General features: G+C 36.5%; 1 protein-coding gene across 1 annotated transcript; it reads right to left on the reverse strand.

The window, feature by feature from the left end:
• LOC139867789 (golgin candidate 5-like) lies at positions 1-27,817 on the reverse strand. Its single transcript, XM_071856141.1, has 18 exons — positions 27,673-27,817; positions 26,339-26,979; positions 25,671-25,814; positions 25,446-25,560; positions 25,221-25,282; positions 25,078-25,125; positions 24,557-24,841; positions 24,418-24,477; positions 23,493-23,576; positions 23,352-23,417; positions 23,169-23,267; positions 22,682-22,900; positions 22,470-22,584; positions 22,023-22,237; positions 20,918-20,977; positions 20,714-20,827; positions 150-224; positions 1-33 (listed from the first exon to the last, which is right to left on the reverse strand). Exons 1-18 carry the CDS (start codon positions 27,815-27,817, stop codon positions 1-3), a joined length of 2,580 nt encoding a protein of 859 aa, XP_071712242.1.

Below are 27,817 nucleotides of genomic sequence, written 5' to 3' on the forward strand. Positions count from 1 at the left end.
CTAGTCAACATTATTCAAGGAACCCTTTTGGATCTGCAAGGATGTACACTTAAGCCATTATATCAGATTGCATTTTGTTTAGTAAATTTATTTATGATTAATTATACTTATTTACAGTTTCATATCTGCTTTTGTAGGATATATAATACCTTATTTACAAGCATGTTTACTTGTTCTCTGTACACTTCCTTCAAGTCCACTATATCAGCACTAAGTTCTTCAAGCTACACAATACAAAACTTGTTTTCATTTTCTTTGTACTAATTAATAGTTAAAATCACAACGCTTTATTGGTAGTGGTAGCAAGTTTGGCCCATTTAAGGAATTTGTTGAATTGGTTGTGTTTCATGTAAAATTGTTCAAACTGATCATAACAGTAGGGACAAATGGGTCGGTCAGGCATTCATACAACTTTCTAAGTCATTTTATTAAAAGATTTAGACAATTAATGTCAAATATTGTATTTGCAATCATTATTAACACAATTTTATATATTACGGTGTAAGACCCGAATATTTTATTGTACATATGTGTGTATAAGTTATTCAAGTTGTGGGGTTTTGGTTGTATATATTTAAAAGCAAGAAAGAAGCTGAACTTGAGGTGTCGCGCGCCGCGCGGTCTGGTGGCGCGCCGCGCCATCTGTCTGCGACAGATTCTCCTCTTCTTTTAAAATAGATATTTTGAGGGCATTTTGGTCAAAACACATTGGAGCTCGAATTTAATGCCTTGGATCAGTTTTGGAGCTTCATTCACTCCATTCCCAACAACCTTATCTTCTCCAATTAAACTCTAGAGAGAGAGTGCAACCCTTGAGAGAGAAAGCTCCATTAAAGGGTGAAAGAGGTTGAATCGGGTCTTGGTGCAAGTTTTAAAGTCGTTCATCTAGTCGATAGCTACGTGGTGATTGTGTTGGTAAGTTATAAAACCCAATTTCTTACTTTAATTGCTTTAAGGGTTAGGTTTTGGGCTAGTGATGAACCAAAGACCCATTTTGTTAGTATTTTGGGGATTTTGGGTGATTATGGGTTATGAAGACTCATTGATGACTAACCTAGGGTTTGAATGTGTTAATTGGACTTTTGAGTCTTAAATTTGGTTAGTTGGTGGCTAGAACACTTTTATAATATGTAAATGGGTGTTATTGGGTATGGATGACCCAAATGGGTGTGTTGACTTTGAAATGGGTCAAATGAGTCTTTAATGACCTAAGTGGCCTAGCAAGTATGAAAACGAGTTAGCCTTGTGACCTAAGTGTGTTTTAAACCCATCTTGACGAATGATTAGGGTTTTAGTGTGTGTTGACCCAAATTAGGGTTAAGGGTGCAAATGGGTTGAAATTGCACCTTGGGTCAAAATGGCTTAGAATGGTGAAAGGGTTTGGTTAACCGACTTGAGTTTGCGATTGATGTGTATAATATGATAGGTACGTTACTTTGAGGTCTTGCAAGCTCGGGTATCTTTTCACAAGACTTTGAGGTGAGTGGAATAATTATATGCGTATGTATATAATGTATCTATTTGTTGTAGCGTGAAATGTGTAGTGTCGAGGTGCTAAGACACCATGTTTCGCGTGAAGAGTGTAGCATCGAGGTGTTAAGATGCCACTCGGGTGTAGCATCGAGGTGTTAAGATGCCACTCGGGTGTAGCATCGAGGTGTTAAGATGCCACCTAGGAGTGTAGTGTCGAGGTGTTAAGACACCACTCCGTAAATTAATGAGTGATGCATCGAGGTGTTAAGATGCCACTCGGGGTGATGTGCCAAGGTGTTAAGGTGCCACCCTAGGGGTTAGTGGTGCGAGGTGTTAAGTGCCCTAACGGATGTTGTGAACACCGATGGCGTTTTCGCGAGCGTCGTTCCCTTGTACTATTGGTTAACCATGGTTATTTGTGTTGTAAGCATATTATATTATTCGAGTTATACTTATATGCGGTTGTTATGCTAGCTTGGGGGTATTGGTGAATTATAGCTTGTTATTGCGACGATAAGCTAATGTTGTTTGCTAGCATGTTTGCGGTTGTGTAAGTGTATGCAAGTAGGTATAATTATATATGTATTCGTATAATTATTGCATTCACTAAGCTTTGTTTACCCTCTCGTTGTTTACCATTTTATAGGTTCGGTTTTGGACAAGGGTAAGGGCATCGTTTTGGACTAGAGATCCCGCTTGATGCTAGGGGACGCTTTTGGCTTTAGTAGCTCTTGGAGTTTGACCGATATTTGGGTAGTTTAATCCCAAACACCATGCTCATTGCGTTGTTTGAAACTTAAACTTTTTGGTGGTCGAAACTCTTAACTTGTACTAAACTTGTAATTTGGGTCGTGTGGGCCCCGCTTGTAAAATATTGATTTTATGTTTGGAACAGGTTAGTTTTACATATTTGGATGTATGGTAAAAAGCGTTTCGTCTAAAAGTGTCGGGAACTAGTCAATCTTTTTCGCATTTAAAAACTTTCCGGACAGCCCACTTTGGCGCGCCGCGCCCCTACCTGGCGCGCCGCGCGGGTATGCTGCACAGAATTTTTTTTTATTTTGTATTTTCGCGTGGTTTGGTCGAGGGTTGGTTTGGGTTGTTACATACGGAGTAATATGAAACAAAATATGAAAAATGACAAAAAAGTGCTTAATGATGATGTAACACCCCGTTTTTCCCCGTACATGATTTATAGGTGTATTGTGTATGTACGACAGGCGTATGAAGGGTTCGATACATGTTTGGGTGTTAAAGTCTTGTATGCGAGAAAATGTGCCAGGCCACGTTGGGTGTCGCGGCGCGACAAAGGGAGCCGCGGCGCGGCGTTTCGAATAAATCCAGATCAGAAAGCTTGTTAACAAAGTCACCAGTTCGAGGCAATCGTCGCGGCGTGACGAATTAGGCCGCGGCGCGGCGAATGGTGCGAACTGGCACCAGATTCTTGTAAATTTAAATGAAGTTCAAGGGCAATTTGGTCTTTTCGCGTTTGAGCCAGATTTGAGGATTTAACCTCATCCATTCATTTCATTTCTCATTTTAATTTCCCTTTTCTTTTCATTTTTCCTCTCAAACTCAAACACCCATTTGATTTCAAAAGGATTTTTGGAAAGGAAGGATCGGGAGTTGATCCTTGGCGTAGTTGACAAGTGTGTTCTCCTCGTTCTTAGCTACACGGTGATACTAGTGGTAAGCTCTAACTCCGAAATTCATTTTCGTGTTCATCATTCAAGTTTAGGGCTTTTGATTGTATGATTCATAGGTGAAACCCATTTAGTTGTTAATTGAAGGTTAACACCAAGATTCGGGTTTATTGTTGTTAATGTCGGGTTTTGGGTTTGGTGTGCAAGTTCATGCTTGTAAGACTTGTAAATGGTGTATAATCACTAGTATTAGTGATTATTGAGGTTTTGGGGACATTTAGGGTTCTTGGAGTTGACTAATTTTGACTAGAGCCAAAATTAGGGTTTGGTGATGATTTTGACCCGATTGTTGATTTATTAAGGTTAATGAAAGGACCCGTCCTAATCCACCTAGACGAAGTCATCAACATTTGGTCCCATTGCGATGATCGGCTCCAAGTAATGTCCTTATATTGAGCAAATGCACAGTGGAAGACTTAATTCGTACCTGAGAATAAAAATGCTTTAAAAGTGTCAACCAAAAGGTTGGTGAGTTCATAGGTTTATCATAACAATCATTTCAATATGTTAATAGACCACAAGATTTCTTAATCATAAACATAATACACTCGCAAGTGTATGTAAAGCATTCTAAGTGGTTGAGCACTTGGTAACCATACTTAACATTTAATCAACGTCGCATATTCCCTTTATTATGAAATCTCACTATACCGTACCAAGTGTAGTCACCAAAACGAAGTACTGTGCAACCGTTGAATACTGGTCGTCCAGTCCGGTTGGGGTTGTCAGGCCCGATAGATCTATCAACAGGATTCGCGTTTACAATACCCATGTAAATAGTAGTTACCAAGCTACAGGGAAATATGCCAGTGGTACAACTCAACGTAGAATATATTTTTAAGTACTTGTGTCTATTTTGTAAACATGTATAAAAGCAGCGCATGTATTCTCAGCCCAAAAATATATATTGCAAAAGCAATTAAAAAGGGAGCAAATGAAACTCACTTTTGCCTTGAAGGTATTTAATTCGACTTGGTCTCCGATAGATATCACGAACCTAACCATATATAATATATCAACATATTTTCTTTTTAAGTAATCGTTACATATATATATACTTTTAATACTTTTAATATTTTCTTAGTCCGTAGTTAGCAGTCCGATGTTAGTGGTCCACAATTAGTTGCTTAAATAAAATAAATAAAGACCCCATCATATTCGTATTGATCAGAATTAATCTCGACCCATGGTACCATGTTGTCAAATGACTTGTTGCGTACATAAAGTACCGTGTTGTCAAATGACGTGTTGCGTACAATCATGAGGTCTTATGATTAATCTTCTCGTGTTGTTTACGGGTGGTCCTGAAATATATAAAATCAAATCATAAGTAATTATATATAAAATATCATATTAATTAGAAAAGATATGATTAATTTACTTTTTCTCCAAATATTTTCGTAGCTAAACTAGCTTCGGATACCCAATCTTGTTTTAGTCGTAGTTTCTTCATTACAACTCCGTTTTTGTTGGTTCAACTTGCCACTTCCTTGGATCGAGTCAAATTTTAAGAATATGAACTGAAAATACCTTAGTTTGTATTCGAAATCATAGGTTATAGGTCAAACTTTGGTGAAACTTATGAAAGTGATCATTTTCCATCATAAAAACAACATTTAATGATCATTTTTCTAAAAATACTTACACTTTGAGTTAAACCATGAAATTTTTATGTGTTAACATATTCATAATAAATATCATTTTTCCAGAACATGAACTTCCAATTCAAAGTTCAAGATGATTTTTAATTCTCCAACCCAAAACAGCCCCCGGTTGCACTCCGACGACGTAGATTCAGTTTTTAAGATGTTCTTTGTAAAACCAAGTTATATCTTGTTAGGTTAGCATATCATTATGATATATTACAGGTCTTGAAGTGTTTTAAAAGTCAAGTTAGAAGGATCTATTTAGTTTGCGAACAAGTTTGAAATCATTCAAACTATGTTCTTGTTGTTAAAATTTTATACCACAAAATAAGATAGCTATATGAATATGAATTGAATAAGATTATGAACAAGGTTATTACCTCAAGTTACTTGGACAAAGTTACTGCAAAAGATAAGAAATAATCTTGGAATCAAAGAGTGGTGGAGTTAGATCAAAAGGTTGGAAGTAAACTTCTTCAAATGGGTGGTTATTTTGATATGTTCTTGAAAAAGTTTTCTTATGGTGTTTAAGGCTTGTAATTGAAGCTAAATGATGGGGAAAATGCTTGGAGATGATCAAGTATGAAGTTAGGAGTATTTTGAGAGAGAAATGAGGGTGTAGGTATGAGAAAATGGAGTGAAGAAATGGTGTTCATTTATAAAAACGTTTTTAGTTTATAAAGAAAGAAAAGGATTCCTAATTTTGTTTTCTTACTAATAATTCATACTACTTGACAAATTCTAGTTACCTCATATCTAGGGCAGTAATAATGTTGATTATGATGTTGATTTGATGTGTATATACCAATAGTAAATACGTATAGAAGCTGGGTATGATACAGGTACATATACCCTAGATATACGTATAGAAATCTTGAGGAAACGGAACGAGAATTCAAATATAGCTATCTTTTGTGAATATACTTATATTGTTTTATGTATTTAAGTCCTTAAAAAGTGATTAAATACATTATATATACGATACATGTATAAGCATTATAGATTATAAGTATATATATCAAAGAATGTTACGTATAGTTATCGTTTTGAAAACTTAAGTTAGTAGTTTCAAAATATACTTATAACTCATTGTCATTAGTACACAATGAGATGTTAAACCATCCTTAGATCATGTTAAATATATATAAATACATATATATACACAAACGTATAATTATCATATGTTATATAGTTCGTGATATCATCGGTCATATTGGACGGTCAAACGTTGTGTAAAACTCTTTTCAAAAACACAAGTCTCAACAATTTAGATTTCTTATCATGTTGGTATGGTTTAATTTATGTAAATATTAATCTCATAAGTATAATTTGGTCGGAAAATTCTGGGTCATTACAGTACCTACCCGTTAAAGAAATTTCGTCCCCGAAATTTGATAGAGGTTGTTATGGATAACAATAAGAAGGTTTTCATGACAAATATAAGGTGATAATGGAGTTTTATCATTATTGAGTAATGTAGATAAAACGATTCGATTATGCGAAGAATATAAGTGAGACTGTCGTAAAAGAGTGAGATGAGTAAAATATATTCGTCTTAACCGATGACGTAGTTATGATTGATTTCCGGGATTTAAGGGATTTAAAGAGAATCTTACGTAATAAGATTTGGTTCTTTGGTGATTAAGGAAATCAGGATCTTCTTTGATTATATGCAATAATCTGTTTCGATTGCTCTATCGGATATTTCACTATAAATTCACCCCTTCATTTCCTTATTTTTGCACGACTCACACCTTCTATTCTTTCTCCCTTGATTCTTACTTTAAAGCATTCATCAATATGCTCCATCCAGTCCTGATTCTTGATATACTCCTAACTTTTATATCTGTCATTCTTCTTTTTCATCTACCACCAGAAGAATCTATTTACTTCTAATATACTCTTGTGTTTATAGTGTTTCTAATTCTCCCGTGTCTCTATATGGCTATCTACATCGATACACACGGTTTGTAATTTCGGGGTTATTATCGAAGTTTATATTCTTCATTATTTTTCGGAGCTTCATGCTTTCGTTTTCTCTTCCCGACTTCGAGTCAAGCGAGTAATGGTCCGAAATTCGTAGATATGAAATTCAGAATGTTCATAGCTAATGCTCTAAGAAGAAAATGGTAATAGAACGATTTTGATTTGTTAAATTACCAGAATACCCTGGAGAAGACCGAGTCATCCAGAAAAATATTCTCTTGATATGTTTAGAGATTAGATAGAATGTAAGAGTCGTGTAAATGGCACATGATGACGGTACTGTGAATCATCATGCTTCATTAGAAACTCAGCATGACTTACTGTAATATAATGACGTTGATCAAGTGTCATTATATTATACTAATCCATGCTTCAGTTCCCAACACTACTTCAAAACATTCATATTTTAAACTCGAAGGTTTCAGAATTTAGAAACTAACACAGTTTCTTTTATGTTGCAGATATTACGGAGAGATAAATGATCTCAGATAAGAATAGTTGTGAAAATATCGCTAGAAATATGGAGGATATTTATAATAGAACATACGAGAATATCTTAGAATTTCTAATATCAATGGATGACGAAGAAGATTTGTCTGTGAAGGTTTAGAATGAGAAATAAGATGTTTGCTAACGATTTCAGCAGGCACAGAATCATTTGGATTCTTTGAAGGAAAACTTATTCTTTGTGATTTGTCCACAGCTTTCTTCATAGTTTCACATAATCCGCTTTTCGGTACTAAATTTTCTATCGAGCATTCCTAACACTCCTTTCTTTATCATCAAACTTTTGGCCATTAAGATCATCTACAACATGCTGCTTCGTCAGCATTTTCAAAGTTAACTGATCTGGGTCATCGGTTATCAAACCGAGGTAGTTTTAGGAGAATTGTGTTTTTAGAATGATTAATCGCTGATGGTAATATTGTGGAATATAAAAGGTTCCCCAGTAACAATAAAGAGTACGCATATATATCGCGGTTATAATAAAGTTGTTTCGGATGAAAAGTCGGAGTTGACTTGCTGGAGCTGTGACAAAATTAGCTACTTTGGAAAGGGATTGCAAAACGATCTTCGGTAATAACAATGTCAAAGGAACTAGAACAGATACGTGTCAAACGTTTACTCAGTTTCTGAGGGTTTTTCAGGTGCATAACTATATGCATCAATCTTTTCTTTCGTAGATGAAGTGTGGTTGGTTTATCCTCTCGATTGAGGTGTTTTTAAGAATCATGATAGATTTGAACGCTGATTGTAATCGTCGAGATACAATGAGGTTTAAGATGAAATCAAGTGGCAATCTTGAAGAAATGTTTAGTTTCATATGTTATAATTAATATTTTAATTCATTTTAATTGTCCAATGTCATTAGTCCACAGTTGATAGTCCACAGTAACAGTCCAATAATTCATATATAGTTTAATATATAATATACGAATTAATTAATACGTGTCGTGACCCGTATACCTCTCAGACTCGATCACAACTCAAACTATATATATTATTGTAGAATCAACCTCAACCCTGTATAGAGAACTCGATCATTACTGCATATAGAGTGTCTATAGTGATTCCAAATAATATATATAGATGCGTCGATATGATATGTCAAAACATTGTATACGTGTCCCGATATTTAAAGTGCGTAAAATAATTACAGAAATTAAATGACGATAAATAAAAGTGGGATAATTAAATTGCGATAAATAAACTGCGATAAATAAAATGTAATCAGTTAGCTAGGAACAGTTAGCTGGAACAGTTAGCGTAGATTCTTAACAAAATTTTTCGTAGTTAATTTGTTTGTTTCTAACAGATTTTATTTTGTCATATGTTTTCTTCATATGCCACTTGTTGGATTCTGGGAAGTCAAAATCCAAATATGAAATTGAATGAAAATGATTATTCTGCGGTGAACAGATACGTATATCGGTAGTTGTAAGTAGGATAGTAAATGACTATTGAATCAGCTTCGACGAATGTACAATGTAACTTATTAAGATGAAATCTAATTATTCCTCGGGTATTACCTACCCGTTAAAAAAAAAATTTCACCATTAATATTTTGTACAAAAGAACTTTTAAGTACAATCTTTATGAAAACATATATACATATATATTTTCTTCAGATGAAATCATGAATTTAATGAGTTAATATGATATTAATCTCATTTGCTTTTCGGTTTGAGCTAGAATAAGAAATCTCTAAAACTTTTTGAAACCACATATTCTTCGCAGAATATCAATGAAGTTATGGATCAATACTTCATCGTTCATTATTATTGGTACTCCTTGGTATCTTTGGTGCGTATGATGTTGATGTTTGTGGGACAGATTATGATGTCGAGATGTGTGATGCGGATGTTGTTTGTTAGTGGTGATGATGGTATTGTTGATGTTATTGATGGTGGTGCTGATTATGCTGCTGGTGCTGCTGCTGGTGTTTGCAACCTTCGCACCATGTTCTCCAAAGCCGTCACGAGAGCGCGAAGTTCGTTAACTTCTGCTAGTACACCGGGATGATTGGTGGTTGGAGCGAGCGAATGAACAAGATTTGTAATATGGGATAGTATATAATCGTGACGAGATACTCTAGAAATGAGAGAGAAAATGGTGTTTCGAATAGATTCGCCGGTAAGTGCTTCAGGTTCATTGCCAAGAGGGCAATTTGGTGGATGGAATGGATCACCTTCTTCTTGTCTCCAGTGATTTAGTATATTACGAACCCATCCCCAATTCATCCAGAATAGATGATGAGAAATTGGTTGATCCATTCCGGTGACGCTGCTTTCGGAGCCCGAATGGAAATCCATATCGGCATAACTGTCGGAATCTGAAGAATTCGAACTAGATGCGGAATCCATCTTGTATAATGGGGAAAATGAATTTTTGGTATGGAATAGATTATAGGAGTTAGATTTGGTACTCTTCAATACATAATTTACATATGTACATATAATACCAAAATCTCGTAAATTACAGAGAATCTTTGAAAAGATATCAGTCAAAGTTCGCAATAACAGATATGCTAAGATAAGAATTCGTCTATACACTATCAATGCAGTAAATGCAGTAAAACGTGTCTAGACTTATGAATGATAAGCAGGTAATTTCCTAAGGATGATAAGCAGATGATTTCCGACTAGAAATGATAAGCAAAACTTTTGACATGTAGACACGGTCGAAGTCCAGACTCATTAATGCATCCTAACAACTACTAGTTAGACACACTAATGCAAGACCTGGTTCGCTACGACCACCGCTCTGATACCAACTGAAAGGACCCGTCCTAATCCACCTAGACGAAGTCATCAACATTTGGTCCCATTGCGATGATCGGCTCCAAGTAATGTCCTTATATTGAGCAAATGCACAGTGGAAGACTTAATTCGTACCTGAGAATAAAAATGCTTTAAAAGTGTCAACCAAAAGGTTGGTGAGTTCATAGGTTTATCATAACAATCATTTCAATATGTTAATAGACCACAAGATTTCTTAATCATAAACATAATACACTCGCAAGTGTATGTAAAGCATTCTAAGTGGTTGAGCACTTGGTAACCATACTTAACATTTAATCAACGTCGCATATTCCCTTTATTATGAAATCTCACTATACCGTACCAAGTGTAGTCACCAAAACGAAGTACTGTGCAACCGTTGAATACTGGTCGTCCAGTCCGGTTGGGGTTGTCAGGCCCGATAGATCTATCAACAGGATTCGCGTTTACAATACCCATGTAAATAGTAGTTACCAAGCTACAGGGAAATATGCCAGTGGTACAACTCAACGTAGAATATATTTTTAAGTACTTGTGTCTATTTTGTAAACATGTATAAAAGCAGCGCATGTATTCTCAGCCCAAAAATATATATTGCAAAAGCAATTAAAAAGGGAGCAAATGAAACTCACTTTTGCCTTGAAGGTATTTAATTCGACTTGGTCTCCGATAGATATCACGAACCTAACCATATATAATATATCAACATATTTTCTTTTTAAGTAATCGTTACATATATATATACTTTTAATACTTTTAATATTTTCTTAGTCCGTAGTTAGCAGTCCGATGTTAGTGGTCCACAATTAGTTGCTTAAATAAAATAAATAAAGACCCCATCATATTCGTATTGATCAGAATTAATCTCGACCCATGGTACCATGTTGTCAAATGACGTGTTGCGTACATAAAGTACCGTGTTGTCAAATGACGTGTTGCGTACAATCATGAGGTCTTATGATTAATCTTCTCGTGTTGTTTACGGGTGGTCCTGAAATATATAAAATCAAATCATAAGTAATTATATATAAAATATCATATTAATTAGAAAAGATATGATTAATTTACTTTTTCTCCAAATATTTTCGTAGCTAAACTAGCTTCGGATACCCAATCTTGTTTTAGTCGTAGTTTCTTCATTACAACTCCGTTTTTGTTGGTTCAACTTGCCACTTCCTTGGATCGAGTCAAATTTTAAGAATATGAACTGAAAATACCTTAGTTTGTATTCAAAATCATAGGTTATAGGTCAAACTTTGGTGAAACTTATGAAAGTGATCATTTTCCATCATAAAAACAACATTTAATGATCATTTTTCTAAAAATACTTACACTTTGAGTTAAACCATGAAATTTTTATGTGTTAACATATTCATAATAAATATCATTTTTCCAGAACATGAACTTCCAATTCAAAGTTCAAGATGATTTTTAATTCTCCAACCCAAAACAGCCCCCGGTTGCACTCCGACGACGTAGATTCAGTTTTTAAGATGTTCTTTGTAAAACCAAGTTATATCTTGTTAGGTTAGCATATCATTATGATATATTACAGGTCTTGAAGTGTTTTAAAAGTCAAGTTAGAAGGATCTATTTAGTTTGCGAACAAGTTTGAAATCATTCAAACTATGTTCTTGTTGTTAAAATTTTATACCACAAAATAAGATAGCTATATGAATATGAATTGAATAAGATTATGAACAAGGTTATTACCTCAAGTTACTTGGACAAAGTTACTGCAAAAGATAAGAAATAATCTTGGAATCAAAGAGTGGTGGAGTTAGATCAAAAGGTTGGAAGTAAACTTCTTCAAATGGGTGGTTATTTTGATATGTTCTTGAAAAAGTTTTCTTATGGTGTTTAAGGCTTGTAATTGAAGCTAAATGATGGGGAAAATGCTTGGAGATGATCAAGTATGAAGTTAGGAGTATTTTGAGAGAGAAATGAGGGTGTAGGTATGAGAAAATGGAGTGAAGAAATGGTGTTCATTTATAAAAACGTTTTTAGTTTATAAAGAAAGAAAAGGATTCCTAATTTTGTTTTCTTACTAATAATTCATACTACTTGACAAATTCTAGTTACCTCATATCTAGGGCAGTAATAATGTTGATTAGGATGTTGATTTGATGTGTATATACCAATAGTAAATACGTATAGAAGCTGGGTATGATACAGGTACATATACCCTAGATATACGTATAGAAATCTTGAGGAAACGGAACGAGAATTCAAATATAGCTATCTTTTGTGAATATACTTATATTGTTTTATGTATTTAAGTCCTTAAAAAGTGATTAAATACATTATATATACGATACATGTATAAGCATTATAGATTATAAGTATATATATCAAAGAATGTTACGTATAGTTATCGTTTTGAAAACTTAAGTTAGTAGTTTCAAAATATACTTATAACTCATTGTCATTAGTACACAATGAGATGTTAAACCATCCTTAGATCATGTTAAATATATATAAATACATATATATACACAAACGTATAATTATCATATGTTATATAGTTCGTGATATCATCGGTCATATTGGACGGTCAAACGTTGTGTAAAACTCTTTTCAAAAACACAAGTATCAACAATTTAGATTTCTTATCATGTTGGTATGGTTTAATTTATGTAAATATTAATCTCATAAGTATAATTTGGTCGGAAAATTCTGGGTCATTACAGTTTATAAACTTAAAATGGATTAAGTTGAAGTATTAAACCGAGTTAAATGTGTTTTGGTGTCAAGATTTGTAAACGGTGAGATTTTGACTTAATGGGTCAAAATTAGGGTTTTGGTGTCAAAATGGGTGAGACATGTGTTTAACACTTGTGTTTGGGTTTACTTGGCATATTAGGACCATTTTCACCCGTGTTAGTAATTATTGGTTAGTTTGGGCGCGGTTTGTACTTGGAATTACATTTGGGTCGAATTTGCACTAAGTGTCAAATTGGGTTGGTTTGTAAATCCAATCTAAGTGTGTTGTTGAATTTGTGATAATGGAATAGGTACTTTCCATTGACGAGTTGCGGATTACTTGGTTGCATTCATCAAGGCTTAAGGTGAGTGTTAATATCCTATATGCATATGTATGTGTAGGATGGGTGCGGGTCGGGTGAAGTGGTTCTCGGTTATAGAGCTTACTTCACATATAGGTGGATTGATGGACTTGTGTGTAGGTCCAATTGGCACGGTTGTGCGTTTTAGTTGACCATCTTTGACGAGGTGCACACCTTGCGTGTACTCTATCACATGGGCGTGTGATGTGGATTATATAACCCCAATGGCGAAGGGTTAATATTGTGAGTGGAATAATTATGCGTGTACGTATATAATGTATTTATTTGTGTAGTATGAATGTGGTATTGTCGCGGTGTTCAAGACACCACATTCTAAGTAACGAGTAGTAGTGTCGCGGTGTTTAAGACACTACTCATTGTTTGATTGGCATGTGGTATTGTCGCGGTGGTTAAGACACCACATTGTCATGGGAGTGGAATTGTCGCGGTGTTCAAGACACCACTCATTATTTTGATTGACGTGTGGATTCGTCGCGGTGTTTAAGACGCCACATTGTCATGGAGGTGAATTAGTCGCGGTGTTTAAGACATCACCCGGGGGATTAGTGATTACGCGGTGTTTAAGTAACGCTAATGGATGTTACGAACTCCGACGGTCTCTTACGAGTATCGTTCCCTTGTACGATTGGTTAACCATGGTTATTGTGTTGTAAGCGTAAGCAAATTATGTTATTCGAGAGATATATACATATATATACATATATATTGTATACATATAATGTTGTATTGTCGTGTTGTAGCTAACCCTCCGGGTGTAGCTTATTGGCATTGTTCACATCGTTGTTGGCAAACTTATATTTTGTTGATGTATCTTTAGCTCATTGCTTAGTGATCTTACGGTATGCTTAGACTAGCTTGCCTTTATGTTTGGATGCTCCGGTATGCGGTATTTGCTATTTTGTGGCGTGTCCATTTTATGCATATATATGTATGTAGTATATTCTCACTCACTAAGCGTTAGCTTACCCTCTCGTTGTTGATATTTTATAGGTTCGCATGCTTGGCGGCTCGGGTAAGCTTGGGAATTAGAGATCTCGACTAGGTTACTTTAGAAGATCTTGCTTTTGGACTCGATTAGGATTTGGGTAGCGTAGTCCCAAATCACCATGCTCGGTTTTGTGTAAACGTAACTAGTCGGGTCATAATGATTATAACCGGTTTACGATTTAATTAATGAACCATTGTATTAAGGAGTTTAAATCATTAATGTATGTTTTAAGTTCGATGAACTTACTTTGATAACAAATACGTTTTGGAATATGTGTAACGGGACCTAAAGTATTATTTAACGCGTATTAAAAGGAAAAATTTTTATGGGCCGGTTTTAATACGGGTTGAGATGTTACAAGTGGTATCAGAGCCTGGTCTAAGGGATTTAGGTGACTTGAGATAGGTGCCTAGACTTAGACTTTTGTGTGTGCTTAATTTGTTGCGGGACTTGTAGGAGTACGGGTCGGAATACTAGTGCCTTGTTTATAGGTTGACTAACGTTTATATTAGTAATGCGAATATTATTAATATGCTATTGTGATGTGATAATAATTCTAGCGTGTGTTTATATCGCGTAGAATTTTGTTTGTGTTTGCATATATCATCGAGCGAGACGGTTGTTGTACTAACGAGCCGATACAGCGTGTATGCGTAATAAGGACTTGCAAACCTTATTACGGGTGCAAATCGTGTCTAGCAAGTGATGTACGACAAATGTTTAGCAAGATGGGGCGGTGTTGTGCGTGTGATTTACACGTTCGTGGTCTAACCGCTTTGCATTCCTTAGAATGGCGACGGGAAATGGGATCGAGACGAACGACGCTGAGTTTAACGCTAGAGTTGCGGCCGCCGTTGCGGAGCAAATGAGTCCGTTTCGAGAAGAAATGGATAGGAAGTATTCCGAATTTCGAAATGGTGGAGAAATGGAGCATTGTCTTAAGAGCTTCATGAGGACTAAACCTCCGATGTATGACGGGAAACCGGATCCTTTAGTAAGCACAACTTGGATCTCGGATGTTGAAGGGTGTTTTCGTACTATTAAATGCCCTCCCGAGAAAAAGACAAGACTCGCTACTAGTTTATTGCGGGGTAGGGCGAAGGATTGGTTGGATGGTAAGATTGATCTTGTCGGTGGTGAGCCGTTTATGGCATTATCGTGGGACGATTTTAAGAAGGAATTCTTCGAGGAGTTCCGGACTTCGGCCGACTTGTCGGAATTGCGTGATGAGTTGCGAAACTTGCAACAGGGATCTATGGATTTGAATACTCTCAAGACGACCTTTATGGCGAAGACTCGTTTTTGCCCGGAGTATTTAGGGAATGATCGGTTGTTGATGGAGGATTTCTATCGAACCTTGAATGATGACTTGAAGAATAAGATTAGCCGGGGTCACGCGAAATCGTTTGCGGAATTATTCGCCTTGGCTAGAGGTTTCGAGTCGTATTCACGATCAAAGAAGGGTGAACCTTTGAGCGAGAGAAGGGTTGTTTCGCATGGTGCTCCGAGTAAGAGGACTAAGGGTCCGAGTGTGAGCACGGGTGGTACACGGACGGGTATATTGGATTCTAGTGCGTCTAGATGTTACAATTGTGGCATAAGGGGTCACAAGTCGTGGGAATGTTCGGTACCAAAAGGCGATGGCATGGTGTGCTTCAATTGCCAAGAAGAAGGACATCGTAAGTCGGAATGTCCCAAGTTAGCGGGGACGGGGGCGGCAAGGAGACGTTAAGGTACGTTTCGTTTTAATAAACATGTCTTTTGATTATTTATTAAGTGCCGTTTGAAGTTGAGTTTATTAAATGCATTGTGTTGTGCATGTTATTGATATGGGTGACGTTCCTAATGGAAGTACCCTATGACGACGTTTTGATTGACGGGCGAAGGGCGTAAGACTTGGTGTAACCAAGCATTCCTTGATATTTGTAAAATGTTTCTACCAAGCCATGGAAATGGGTTGGTGTTCGGTTGTTAAGCGCGTGTTCGCTTTGGTGTTGAGGTCGATGAACCGTGAGGTTCGACGGGTGGGCTGAAACCCTTGAGATCGAGTGTTTTGAATCTCGATGTATGTTGGTAATGGAGTCTTTATGACGCGACATTAGGTGCCTCTTTTATACCTACTAGCATGGTGTTCGACTCCGATTATGTTGCGGTTACATTGTACTTAGGGTACCGAAGTGAAATCCTTAGGTACATGAGTGACTAGGTGGAATTTGACAAACTAAAGCAATTGGATGATTGCGAAGGTATGGTTTGTGTAATCGTGGTACACTTTTTGCTCGAAGTGTTTAAGGATTGATTGAAATCCTTTGTGTGCTCAAGGCTGGAGCAAGATATGGTGACGGGTCGTGTGAGCCCAATCTTTGTAAAGTCTACCTTAGGTAGCATTGTATGGTTGTACGAGTTGTGGATATGGGACGTAGTTCCAAATGGGGGAGTTACACTCCCGCACGAGGAAGTTTTAGTGTGAGATTTCGGATGATGCTTTTGGTAGATCCGGAAAATGTTGTCGAGACCTGATTTTGGTCGATTTGTGGTAGATTACAATTTCGGATAAATTGTACTTATGGTTTGGATTTGAATTATCACCGAGGTGGTAATGTGGTAAATCTCGATTGAGAGATAATGGACGTGTTTGGCGAGCAAGGTGAAATCCTTCGGTTAAGGGAGGTGTGTGTCGGATTCTCTTCTAGAGAATAATTGTTTTGTGCCTATGTTTGATATAGGTGGTTCTTGCTCGTGTATGTGAATGGTTAGTGGTATCCGTTAGGATTCACTATGGCGTAGCAGAGCGCGATGTTACGCTACTCGTCGTTCGAGGCCAAAAGGGCGTTGATTGATGAAGCATGACTTTCGGGTCCGCTGACTTCATCATGGTATTGGTGATTGATGAAGCATGACCTTTAGGGTCCGCTGACTTCATCATGGGAGTATGCGATTGGTGGAGCATGACCTTCGGGGTCCGCTGACTTCATCATGAGCGAGGTGTTATATTGGTGAAGCATGACTTTCGGAGTCCGCTGACTTCATCCGGTGTTGAGATTGGTGAAGCATGACCTTCGGGGTCCGCTGACTTCATCATGGGATTATTGATTGGTGAAGCATGATATTCGGGTTCGCTGACTTCATCATGGTAGTGAATCGCGTGTAGTTCGGATTCACTAAGGCGCGTGTGTTTTCGGCCAGCCTTCGTGTTGTGTGATCTGTCGGTTGTTTTATACACCGATGGTGGGGTCGTAAGGACCGTGATGTTGATCTGTTGGTTGTTTTATACACCAATGGTGGGGTCGTAAGGACCGTGTTGTGTGATCGATCGGGTGTTTTTATACGCCGATGGTGGGGTCGCGAGGACCATGTGGTATGATTAGTGATGCGATAGCCGTGTTTCGCTCACGTGTTGTTACGGATGTGACGATAGTCGATTTTGTACACCTTTGGATTTGGCATTTTCATAGTCGTTTTGGGCGCTATCGGTTTTAGCCTTTTGATTATGATGTTACGGTAGTTGCGTATTGATCGTATTGCGCACTACAGGGGATGTTTAGTGATTGGTGTTATCCGTCAGGATTCGTTGGTTCGGTCTTCATCGTTTCGGATTGTTGACCTTAGGTTGAGACTTGGTTGCTTTTAGCGTTGTACTCGGTAAGGGTACGCTAAGGGGTTGATATCTCTGTACGAGATTGGTTGAGTTTTCCCGATGTTAGGGAATGAGCATGGTTTTAGTGCTCAGATTGTGGATTTGATAAATCGCGGGTGACGATTTAGTTGTTAAAGGAAATTCAGTGGGAAGAATTGCTTAGGAAAGTCGGTTTGGACTTATGTTTGAGGACCGTGAAGTGTGGTCCGTTTGGTTAAATGACAAGGATCACGAGGACGTGATCGAGTCTAAGTGGGGGAGAGTTGTAACACCCCGTTTTTCCCCGTACATGATTTATAGGTGTATTGTGTATGTACGACAGGCGTATGAAGGGTTCGATACATGTTTGGGTGTTAAAGTCTTGTATGCGAGAAAATGTGCCAGGCCACGTTGGGTGTCGCGGCGCGACAAAGGGAGCCGCGGCGCGGCGTTTTGAATAAATCCAGATCAGAAAGCTTGTTAACAAAGTCACCATTTCGAGGCAATCGTCGCGGCGCGACGAATTAGGCCGCGGCGCGGCGAATGGTGCGAACTGGCACCAGATTCTTGTAAATTTAAATGAAGTTCAAGGGCAATTTGGTCTTTTCGCGTTTGAGCCAGATTTGAGGATTTAACCTCATCCATTCATTTCATTTCTCATTTTAATTTCCCTTGTCTTTTCATTTTTCCTCTCAAACTCAAACACCCATTTGATTTCAAAAGGATTTTTGGAAAGGAAGGATCGGGAGTTGATCCTTGGCGTAGTTGACAAGTGTGTTCTCCTCGTTCTTAGCTACACGGTGATACTAGTGGTAAGCTCTAACTCCGAAATTCATTTTCGTGTTCATCATTCAAGTTTAGGGCTTTTGATTGTATGATTCATAGGTGAAACCCATTTAGTTGTTAATTGAAGGTTAACACCAAGATTCGGGTTTATTGTTGTTAATGTCGGGTTTTGGGTTTGGTGTGCAAGTTCATGCTTGTAAGACTTGTAAATGGTGTATAATCACTAGTATTAGTGATTATTGAGGTTTTGGGGACATTTAGGGTTCTTGGAGTTGACTAATTTTGACTAGAGCCAAAATTAGGGTTTGGTGATGATTTTGACCCGATTGTTGATTTATTAAGGTTTATAAACTTAAAATGGATTAAGTTGAAGTATTAAACCGAGTTAAATGTGTTTTGGTGTCAAGACTTGTAAACGGTGAGATTTTGACTTAATGGGTCAAAATTAGGGTTTTGGTGTCAAAATGGGTGAGACATGTGTTTAACACTTGTGTTTGGGTTTACTTGGCATATTAGGACCATTTTCACCCGTGTTAGTAATTATTGGTTAGTTTGGGCGCGGTTTGTACTTGGAATTACATTTGGGTCGAATTTGCACTAAGTGTCAAATTGGGTTGGTTTGTAAATCCAATCTAAGTGTGTTGTTGAATTTGTGATAATGGAATAGGTACTTTCCATTGACGAGTTGCGGATTACTTGGTTGCATTCATCAAGGCTTAAGGTGAGTGTTAATATCCTATATGCATATGTATGTGTAGGATGGGTGCGGGTCGGGTGAAGTGGTTCTCGGTTATAGAGCTCACTTTACATATAGGTGGATTGATGGACTTGTGTGTAGGTCCAATTGGCACGGTTGTGCGTTTTAGTTGACCATCTTTGACGAGGTGCACACCTTGCGTGTACTCTATCACATGGGCGTGTGATGTGGATTATATAACCCCAATGGCGAAGGGTTAATATTGTGAGTGGAATAATTATGCGTGTACGTATATAATGTATTTATTTGTGTAGTATGAATGTGGTATTGTCGCGGTGTTCAAGACACCACATTCTAAGTAACGAGTAGTAGTGTCGCGGTGTTTAAGACACTACTCATTGTTTGATTGGCATGTGGTATTGTCGCGGTGGTTAAGACACCACATTGTCATGGGAGTGGAATTGTCGCGGTGTTCAAGACACCACTCATTATTTTGATTGACGTGTGGATTCGTCGCGGTGTTTAAGACGCCACATTGTCATGGGGGTGAATTAGTCGCGGTGTTTAAGACATCACCCGGGGGATTAGTGATTACGCGGTGTTTAAGTAACGCTAATGGATGTTACGAACTCCGACGGTCTCTTACGAGTATCGTTCCCTTGTACGATTGGTTAACCATGGTTATTGTGTTGTAAGCGTAAGCAAATTATGTTATTCGAGAGATATATACATATATATACATATATATTGTATACATATAATGTTGTATTGTCGTGTTGTAGCTAACCCTCCGGGTGTAGCTTATTGGCATTGTTCACATCGTTGTTGGCAAACTTATATTTTGTTGATGTATCTTTAGCTCATTGCTTAGTGATCTTACGGTATGCTTAGACTAGCTTGCCTTTATGTTTGGATGCTCCGGTATGCGGTATTTGCTATTTTGTGGCGTGTCCATTTTATGCATATATATGTATGTAGTATATTCTCACTCACTAAGCGTTAGCTTACCCTCTCGTTGTTGATATTTTATAGGTTCGCATGCTTGGCGGCTCGGGTAAGCTTGGGAATTAGAGATCTCGACTAGGTTGCTTTAGAAGATCTTGCTTTTGGACTCGATTAGGATTTGGGTAGCGTAGTCCCAAATCACCATGCTCGGTTTTGTGTAAACGTAACTAGTCGGGTCATAATGATTATAACCGGTTTACGATTTAATTAATGAACCATTGTATTAAGGAGTTTAAATCATTAATGTATGTTTTAAGTTCGATGAACTTACTTTGATAACAAATACGTTTTGGAATATGTGTAACGGGACCTAAAGTATTATTTAACGCGTATTAAAAGGAAAAATTTTTATGGGCCGGTTTTAATACGGGTTGGGATGTTACAGATCAACACATACATGGGTCGACCCGTACTCGGAAGCGACCCGTTTTGACTCGTAGTATTACCTGCTCATCTCGTTCACCCATCAACTCTAGTGCAGCAGAGTGCCTGACTTTTAGTGCTTCTAGCTCTGCCTTGATGCTAGGCAGAAGAGCAACTTCTGTCCGTAGTTTTTCACACTGCAACAATAGTAGGTAAACTGTTAGATACCAAAAAAATAAAAATAAAAATCACCATATATGGGTCAAACTGGGTAATGATTTACATACCTCCTCAGTCATTTTAACCAACTCCTCGGATAGAGAGTCGCGAATCGATTCCATGGATGCCTAAAACAATTTACAAAACGAAAAAACTTGGAGTTAGACCCAAAGATAAGGATTGAGAACCTAACTTCGACTCATTTACTAATATATGGGTCAATTTGGGTTATGATTTCATTAACGGGTCAAGCAGGTACAAAAAAAACTTAAAAAGAAACAGGTCAAACTGAGACACTCCACTTTTCCCCAATAACTAGTGAAATGACCCGTGAAATCACGGGTTTGTTTAAACGAAACAATTTAATGACATGTTTTAGGTATTAAGTGAATGTAAATGCTAAAGTCATTTATTTTAATGACCCGTTTAACTAAGAAACTTGTCGTTGTTTTTACAAATATATAGAGACATGTATTTTCGCATACATATGTAACGTAATTAGTTTCGTAAAAAGAATCCATATTTGAATATTAATAATATAATAATTATAATTATAATTATTATATTCAAAGTAAATAATAATAATAAAGTCCGCTCAAAGTTGAGTATTTATATTTTTAATAATAACAATAATTATTAATAATAATAAATGCCTTTTAAATTTTTTAGAAAATTAAAATACAATTATTATATAAAAGTTGTACAAATATGCTTTAAAATTTGAGTGTTTAGTAGAAGATTTTATAATTTAGGAGATATTAGTATTTTCTTTTATAAAAGATTTTGTATTATTTTTTTAATTAAATTAATATAAAATTATGACATCATCATTATAAAAATTCAAGGATAATTAGCTTAATGATGACATCATCATTTTAGAGTTTTATATATTTTAGAGTTTTATATGACTATATAGATTCTACAAAAAATTAATGGATTATTATTGAAACGTTACATGCTTCATAATCATAAATGATACACTAATTATCAAAAGGAAAGAACTTGGACAAAAAACTTGTTTCAGGTCGCCCCGCCCATTTCGACCCACAACAAAAGGAATTTCATTATGACCTGAACCAGCTTTGAATTATTAGCCAACCCTCCTATAGATGAGAGGAACAAAAAGCTGCTGATCAGTTGATGACAGTTATTCAGTTTGAAAGAAAGTCATACCAATCTAGACATATAAGACGCAAGTTCACCCTCCTTTTGACGTAAAGCAGCTTGAAAAGCATGCGGGATCATGTTCTTCGAATATAACGAGCTTCTGGTAGTCTCCCGGGGACTTGTTTCAGAAAACGTATGAGACGAGTCTATAGACGCCTGCAAAAAGAAACTCTCCTCCATACTACTTAAACTGCGAGCACTTGAGAGTCTACAAGTCAATCCTGTAAAAAAAAAAAGGTCAACTGCCACATTATCAAAACCGAAGTCACGTACAACTCTTAAATAGTCGGATACATACAACAACGAATAATTTGATGTTTGTTACATATAATAGAAGCTCATTATAAAGTTTGATAAATACATTTGAATACTTTTACATACACATAATCCAATTAAATACAAATGCGAATTTGGAGAGAAAAATCATGATTAAATTATATGATCTAATCTCACCGTTCTCGAAGGGAGACTTTGGTTGACCAAAGGAATTTTGTCCAGGAACAGTCGGAACTTGGAGACTGGTTGTTCTTTCTAGTTCCAAATGGGCAGATCTTTTGCGTTCCATGTCCTATAATCATTACAAACATAATTTATGCAACTTTAAGTACTTATAAACTAAGACTTACAAACAGTTGCATGATATATGGTTTAAAAACGAACAATACCTGCTGGAGAAGTTCGCGTTGTACTAATAATTCTTGCAACTCTCCTTTATGTTTTCGTTTAAGTTCTGTTATTTCTTCTTTGAGCTGATTCGCATGATCTTTATGAGTATCAGCTTCTTCTTTTAGAGCCAGGTACTCCTGTTGACGTTCTGATGCTATCCGCCTTTCGTTTTCGAGAGATTTAGTTAGTTGTGTTATCTCAGATCTCGAACTTGATATCTGACACAAATTACAACCGTAAGCTACCAATTATTGCATGAATTAATTATAGTTACACTAATACTCTTACAATAAAAATTTAATTTGTTAATATTAGGATTTAGAAGGTTTTTTCACTTTTACTTTTACATTTTGAAGACTTTTGAGATTGACCTGTTTGACCCATTTCCATATACACTTTTATGTGTAGAATCTGACACAACTCGACTCGTTTATAAGTACATGAGTTTATATTTCCACTTTAAAAAGTAACAAACTACAAGAGCACCTGGGCTTCGAGAACATTAATCCGGGATAATGTTTTTGATAAGCGTTTATTAACAGAACGGTCTTTTTCCGCTGCAGCTGCAACTTTGGCCTCTGCATCCTGCAATTTGATGAGCTATTAAAAAGTTCTTTAACATAGATAAATAACTAACCTTGAAATATAAATATTAATTATTTATGCGACCTGAAGACGTATGTTTAAAGATCTCTCAACTGTAGCCCAAGCTTCTGCCTTTTTAGCAGTTGTTTCCTGTTATATAAAAGATCAGTACAAAAATCAATGAACCATAAAGCTAAAGGAACAATGTTTTAGTCAAACGAAAACCTGCATAGCCTCGATCTGTCTCAAAAGAGGCCTCGTAGATTCAGGAACTTGCATGACCAGCTCTTCACATCTATGCTCACTTGCCTGAGGACCAATGTGATATAAGTTATGTAGAAAAAAATAAGTAAGAATATCATAGAGGACAAACGATCCCCAGAAAAACATGGTACACAATGTTTACTTAATGCTCCATATATTAGCATATAGATTAGGTTGACCCAAGCCCACAATAATAAAGAACATGGCACACAATGTCTACTTAATGCTCTATATATTATCATCAACAAAAGTTGTTTGCTCAAGTCTTGCTCACTCCTTAAGCAAAGACGCACAAAAAAAATGTTACAGAAAAGGAAGATGCAGTCAAGCATTACGCAAACTACATAAGCAAATATCAGTCAGTTTGGTGCAACAAATTAAAGAAAAAAACAAGCAGTTATTTATATATTTTTTCTTTAGTATTAAGCGTAGTCCGAACTTTCGAGATTTCGCCATTCGGACCATGGCGGACTTATTAGCATGTAGATTAGGTTGGCCCAAGTTCGATTGTGGGCTTAGGTCCGTTAGGGTTTCTTAGCATTCTAGGGCTTGGGTCCGTAACGGGGTTTAATTGTTCAACACTATGATGAGTTCACTCAGGTTATGATCATAACTAAATATAAAAATTAGCTTAGATATGTACTTAATATACATATAAGCAACTAAATCATCATTTTACCAATAAAAATAAATCAATATTGAAATAAATATGATAGTTTGTAATACACTTGACACACTAACAATTTTTGACAAAGATGTTTTTAGTCGGCCAGTTCCAGTTTCAACCCATACCAAAGACCCATTTTGACCCACGCCCATTACCCATTACCCGACCCACCTAATTTTCCACCTATACCATTCATAATATCAAAACTACAAAACATACTTGATATCGCTTTTGAAGGTCATCAATGTCCTTCCGTAGCATATCTTCTCTAGAAGCTGCCTGCACCAATGACATACATCAATCAATATATACAAATTTACAAAGTGAAATATTTAAGTCACATGTTCCAAATCGAAACCTGATGTTCCTTCCTGATCAGAGTTTGCCTTAATTCATTCAGAGTCTGAACTAACATAGCTTCTCGTTCTTGAGCCTCCTTTAGTCTACTCTCTAGCTCATTTCTAGCTTCATCGTTTGCTCGTGCTTCGGCTAGTGCTTTAGCATCCTTGGCTGCAGTCAATGCGTCCATATAACGTTCCTTTTGTGCTGCAATTTCAGCCTTGTTCTTCTCTATTTCTTCCTGCATCAACTTTTCTTTGGCTTCTTTTTCCTTCTTTAAATTCTCCACTTTGTTCTCTTCATTCTAAAAGTCACTCAAAAATGTAATTATGTTCATTAAGAAAATTTTGTGATTATTAAGAAAATGTAATTATGTTTATACAGATTGTTGAATGTTTCAGCATCATTTATCATTCAGATGTCAGAAACAAACGCCCGGTATGAACGATTCAGCAAGCATTCAGTGTGGAACTATTTAATAAAAGGCAAACAAACGTACCCTTAATGATTTTAAGTAGATATTTTTGTCAAAAAAAATACCTGCAACTTGCTTATCAATCCTTTCTTGCCTTCTTCAAACTCTCTAGTCTAAGACACGCATAAATAAGAAGTAGAATATTAATAATAAGAACACGTGCAACGAACAGTTCTAAAAATGAAGAAAAATACATTGTATTGCGTACCTGTGCTCGTAGTTTCCTAATAGTAGATTCTTGAACAGCTTGTTTCTTCGAAAGCTTTTCGCCTATATGAATGAAACATAAATAATTTCTCCGCCATTGTACATACTATACATAGAGAACATGAGCTACAAAGAACGATAAAACTATATAGCAAGATTTATAGTAAAAGTCACAACAAAATAATAAAGCTTAAGCACCTAATTAATTGGTTCATTAATTAATTACCTTCTGCCATAACTTGAGTAATTATATCATCTTTTTCTTTTAACAGAGCTGCAGCATCACTTCTCTTATTTTGCTCTCTGCGTAGTGTATCTCTTTCTTTTGTGAGAGCATAAACCTGTTGTTTTTATAAAGTATAGATAATAAATATAAAATATAAATCTTTCTTCCATTTCTACAGTATCCTAATAAATATAAACAAGATTTAAAAAAGTGCAAATCGTTTACCTTTCTTTCGAGATTCGATACCCTTTGATGACCCTCTTCTCTTACAGACACGATTTCAGCCTCCTTCGTTTTCTTCTGATCAACGATTATCGACTTCAGCTGCTCATTCTCATTCATCAGCTTTGAGATTTCATCTGCTTTTGCCTATAACAGATAACTACTATAATTGAGGACAACTGAACATTTTAACAACTATGAATACCATAGTTGCAAACAGCGCCCACAGTCCCGACTCCGTCTCGGCGTCTAATAAGTCGGTCAATGGTCAAAAGTCGGGTCAACGCCAGTTAAAAGTCGAAAATTCGATTAAAGTCGGCCAAAAGTCGGTCAAATCAATCAAAATTAACGTAGTTCATTGTTATTTTCCTTTGTTATATTGGCGGTAATAACGATAACGATTATAGGTATAAACTAGTCAACAAAATCTTTTTGGCTTTAAAATATGTGTATATATATTTTATATTTATATATTTAAAAACCAATGTTAGTCAACGTCCGTCTCGACCCTTTAAGGTCCCGACCGTCTCAACCCCGTCTCACGCCTTTTTCAACCTTGATGAATACGAAAAAAGACTACAGTTTCACAACAAATAACTGGTCAACAATCATTAGATGAATATATATTATATATCAATTTTATTATCATATAATGTCATCAAAATAAATACCTGAGCTTGTCTAGCAGCTCGAAGTAGTGCAGTTTCCATCTTCTTCATTTCCTCCTTTAACGTCTCCAATTCGACATTAGAATCCGCACCATCAAGCTGCAGGTTCACAACAACTTTAGCCTTTTTATATTCGTCAATACAAACTACATCATGTGCATCATCTGAACTCGGCAATACATTCGCTTCTGGTTGTGAAGTCACTTTTTCTGACTCGTCTTCAATTTCCGAGGTTCTCCTATTATGTTGTACACTTTCTAAACACTCTGATTCATCAGCACCATCAACAACTGGTTTTTCATTCGAATCAGTTTCTGTTTCAACCTTATCATCAGAAACTGCAAATGATTCACTAGACGTTACAATATTAGTTTCTACAATTTCATCTATCTGATCGCGGATAACAGTATTTGTATCCACATTTTCTGCTTCCTGACAAACTGAAAATTTTGTTTCCAACTGACTATCTTGATGGTCTTTAGGATTCAAAGCATCATCTCCTTCTGTTTCGTTCGTATTGTTTGAAGATTCATCATGTTTTTTCGAAGAATCATCGTGTTTTTCTGAAGAAGCGTATTTCTTTCTAGAAGATTCTAATTTGTGTGGCACAAAAGCCATAAACTCTGGAGACCATGCTTGTGAAGCTGAACACAATCAGATACAATTACAGTCTTAATTTAAAAAAAAAAAAAAAAAAAAAAAAAAAAAAAAAAAAAACAGAATCCATCACCATCAGCATCTATATCACCACTGCTGATATAATCTATAATTTTGGTACAACATCTCTCAAACTTATACATCTCATGCAATTACTTGAAAATATGCATTTGAATTTAGGGCAATTGATGTGTTCAGCTACACTTTTTTTTTGGACATCAGTTTGTGATCACCTAGGGCACTTAACCACCCACGCGTTCATCTCCCGTAGTTGCATAACCCGCCCACAGCTACTGCCCTGGAGGAAACCCGGACCAATCATGGCTGGTAAAACACCCCCTCCCCGATGCCTCCGCACTAAGCGAAAGGCGACCTGGGTGGATACTTCAGGTCACGGATAACATTGAGTGCAATGTTGCAGCCCAGCGGAGTCGAAATCCTGACCTCTAGCTAAGAGTGGCAGACCACTACCAGCTACAACTCAATGTTGTGTGCAGCTGCACTTAATCAGCACATTTCAAAGTTCGACAGACATATAATATTTAAACGTGTAATCAACTACACTTAAATGTGTGATCAACTACACTTTCAAACGATAAACCCTAGACACAAAACAAAATGACATGATAACAGATACAATTTGGAAATAAGTAAAAAATGCGATGATCATGTATACGTACAATCAACAACGTTTGAAGCACCAGCACCGGCACGAGCATTATCGAAATTGTGCTCGATATTTTTGACGCCTTCGCTTAATTTGTTAATGGCTCCTGATAAATCCGGAAAGCTACCTAAGGACACCCTATCACGTAACCATGCCAT

Source organism: Rutidosis leptorrhynchoides, chromosome 9 (genome assembly GCF_046630445.1).
Source record: "Rutidosis leptorrhynchoides isolate AG116_Rl617_1_P2 chromosome 9, CSIRO_AGI_Rlap_v1, whole genome shotgun sequence".
Classification (NCBI taxonomy): Eukaryota; Viridiplantae; Streptophyta; class Magnoliopsida; order Asterales; family Asteraceae; genus Rutidosis; species Rutidosis leptorrhynchoides.

Coding starts and splice junctions, on each gene's coding strand:
- LOC139867789 (XM_071856141.1), bottom strand. CDS start 27,817: ATGGCATGGTTACGTGATAGGGTGTCCTTAGGTAGCTTTCCGGATTTA. Junction 25,283..25,445: donor TACTCAAGTTATGGCAGAAG/GTAATTAATTAA, acceptor TCATTCATATAG/GCGAAAAGCTTTCGAAGAAA. Junction 34..149: donor TAAACATGCTTGTAAATAAG/GTATTATATATC, acceptor ACATCCTTGCAG/ATCCAAAAGGGTTCCTTGAA.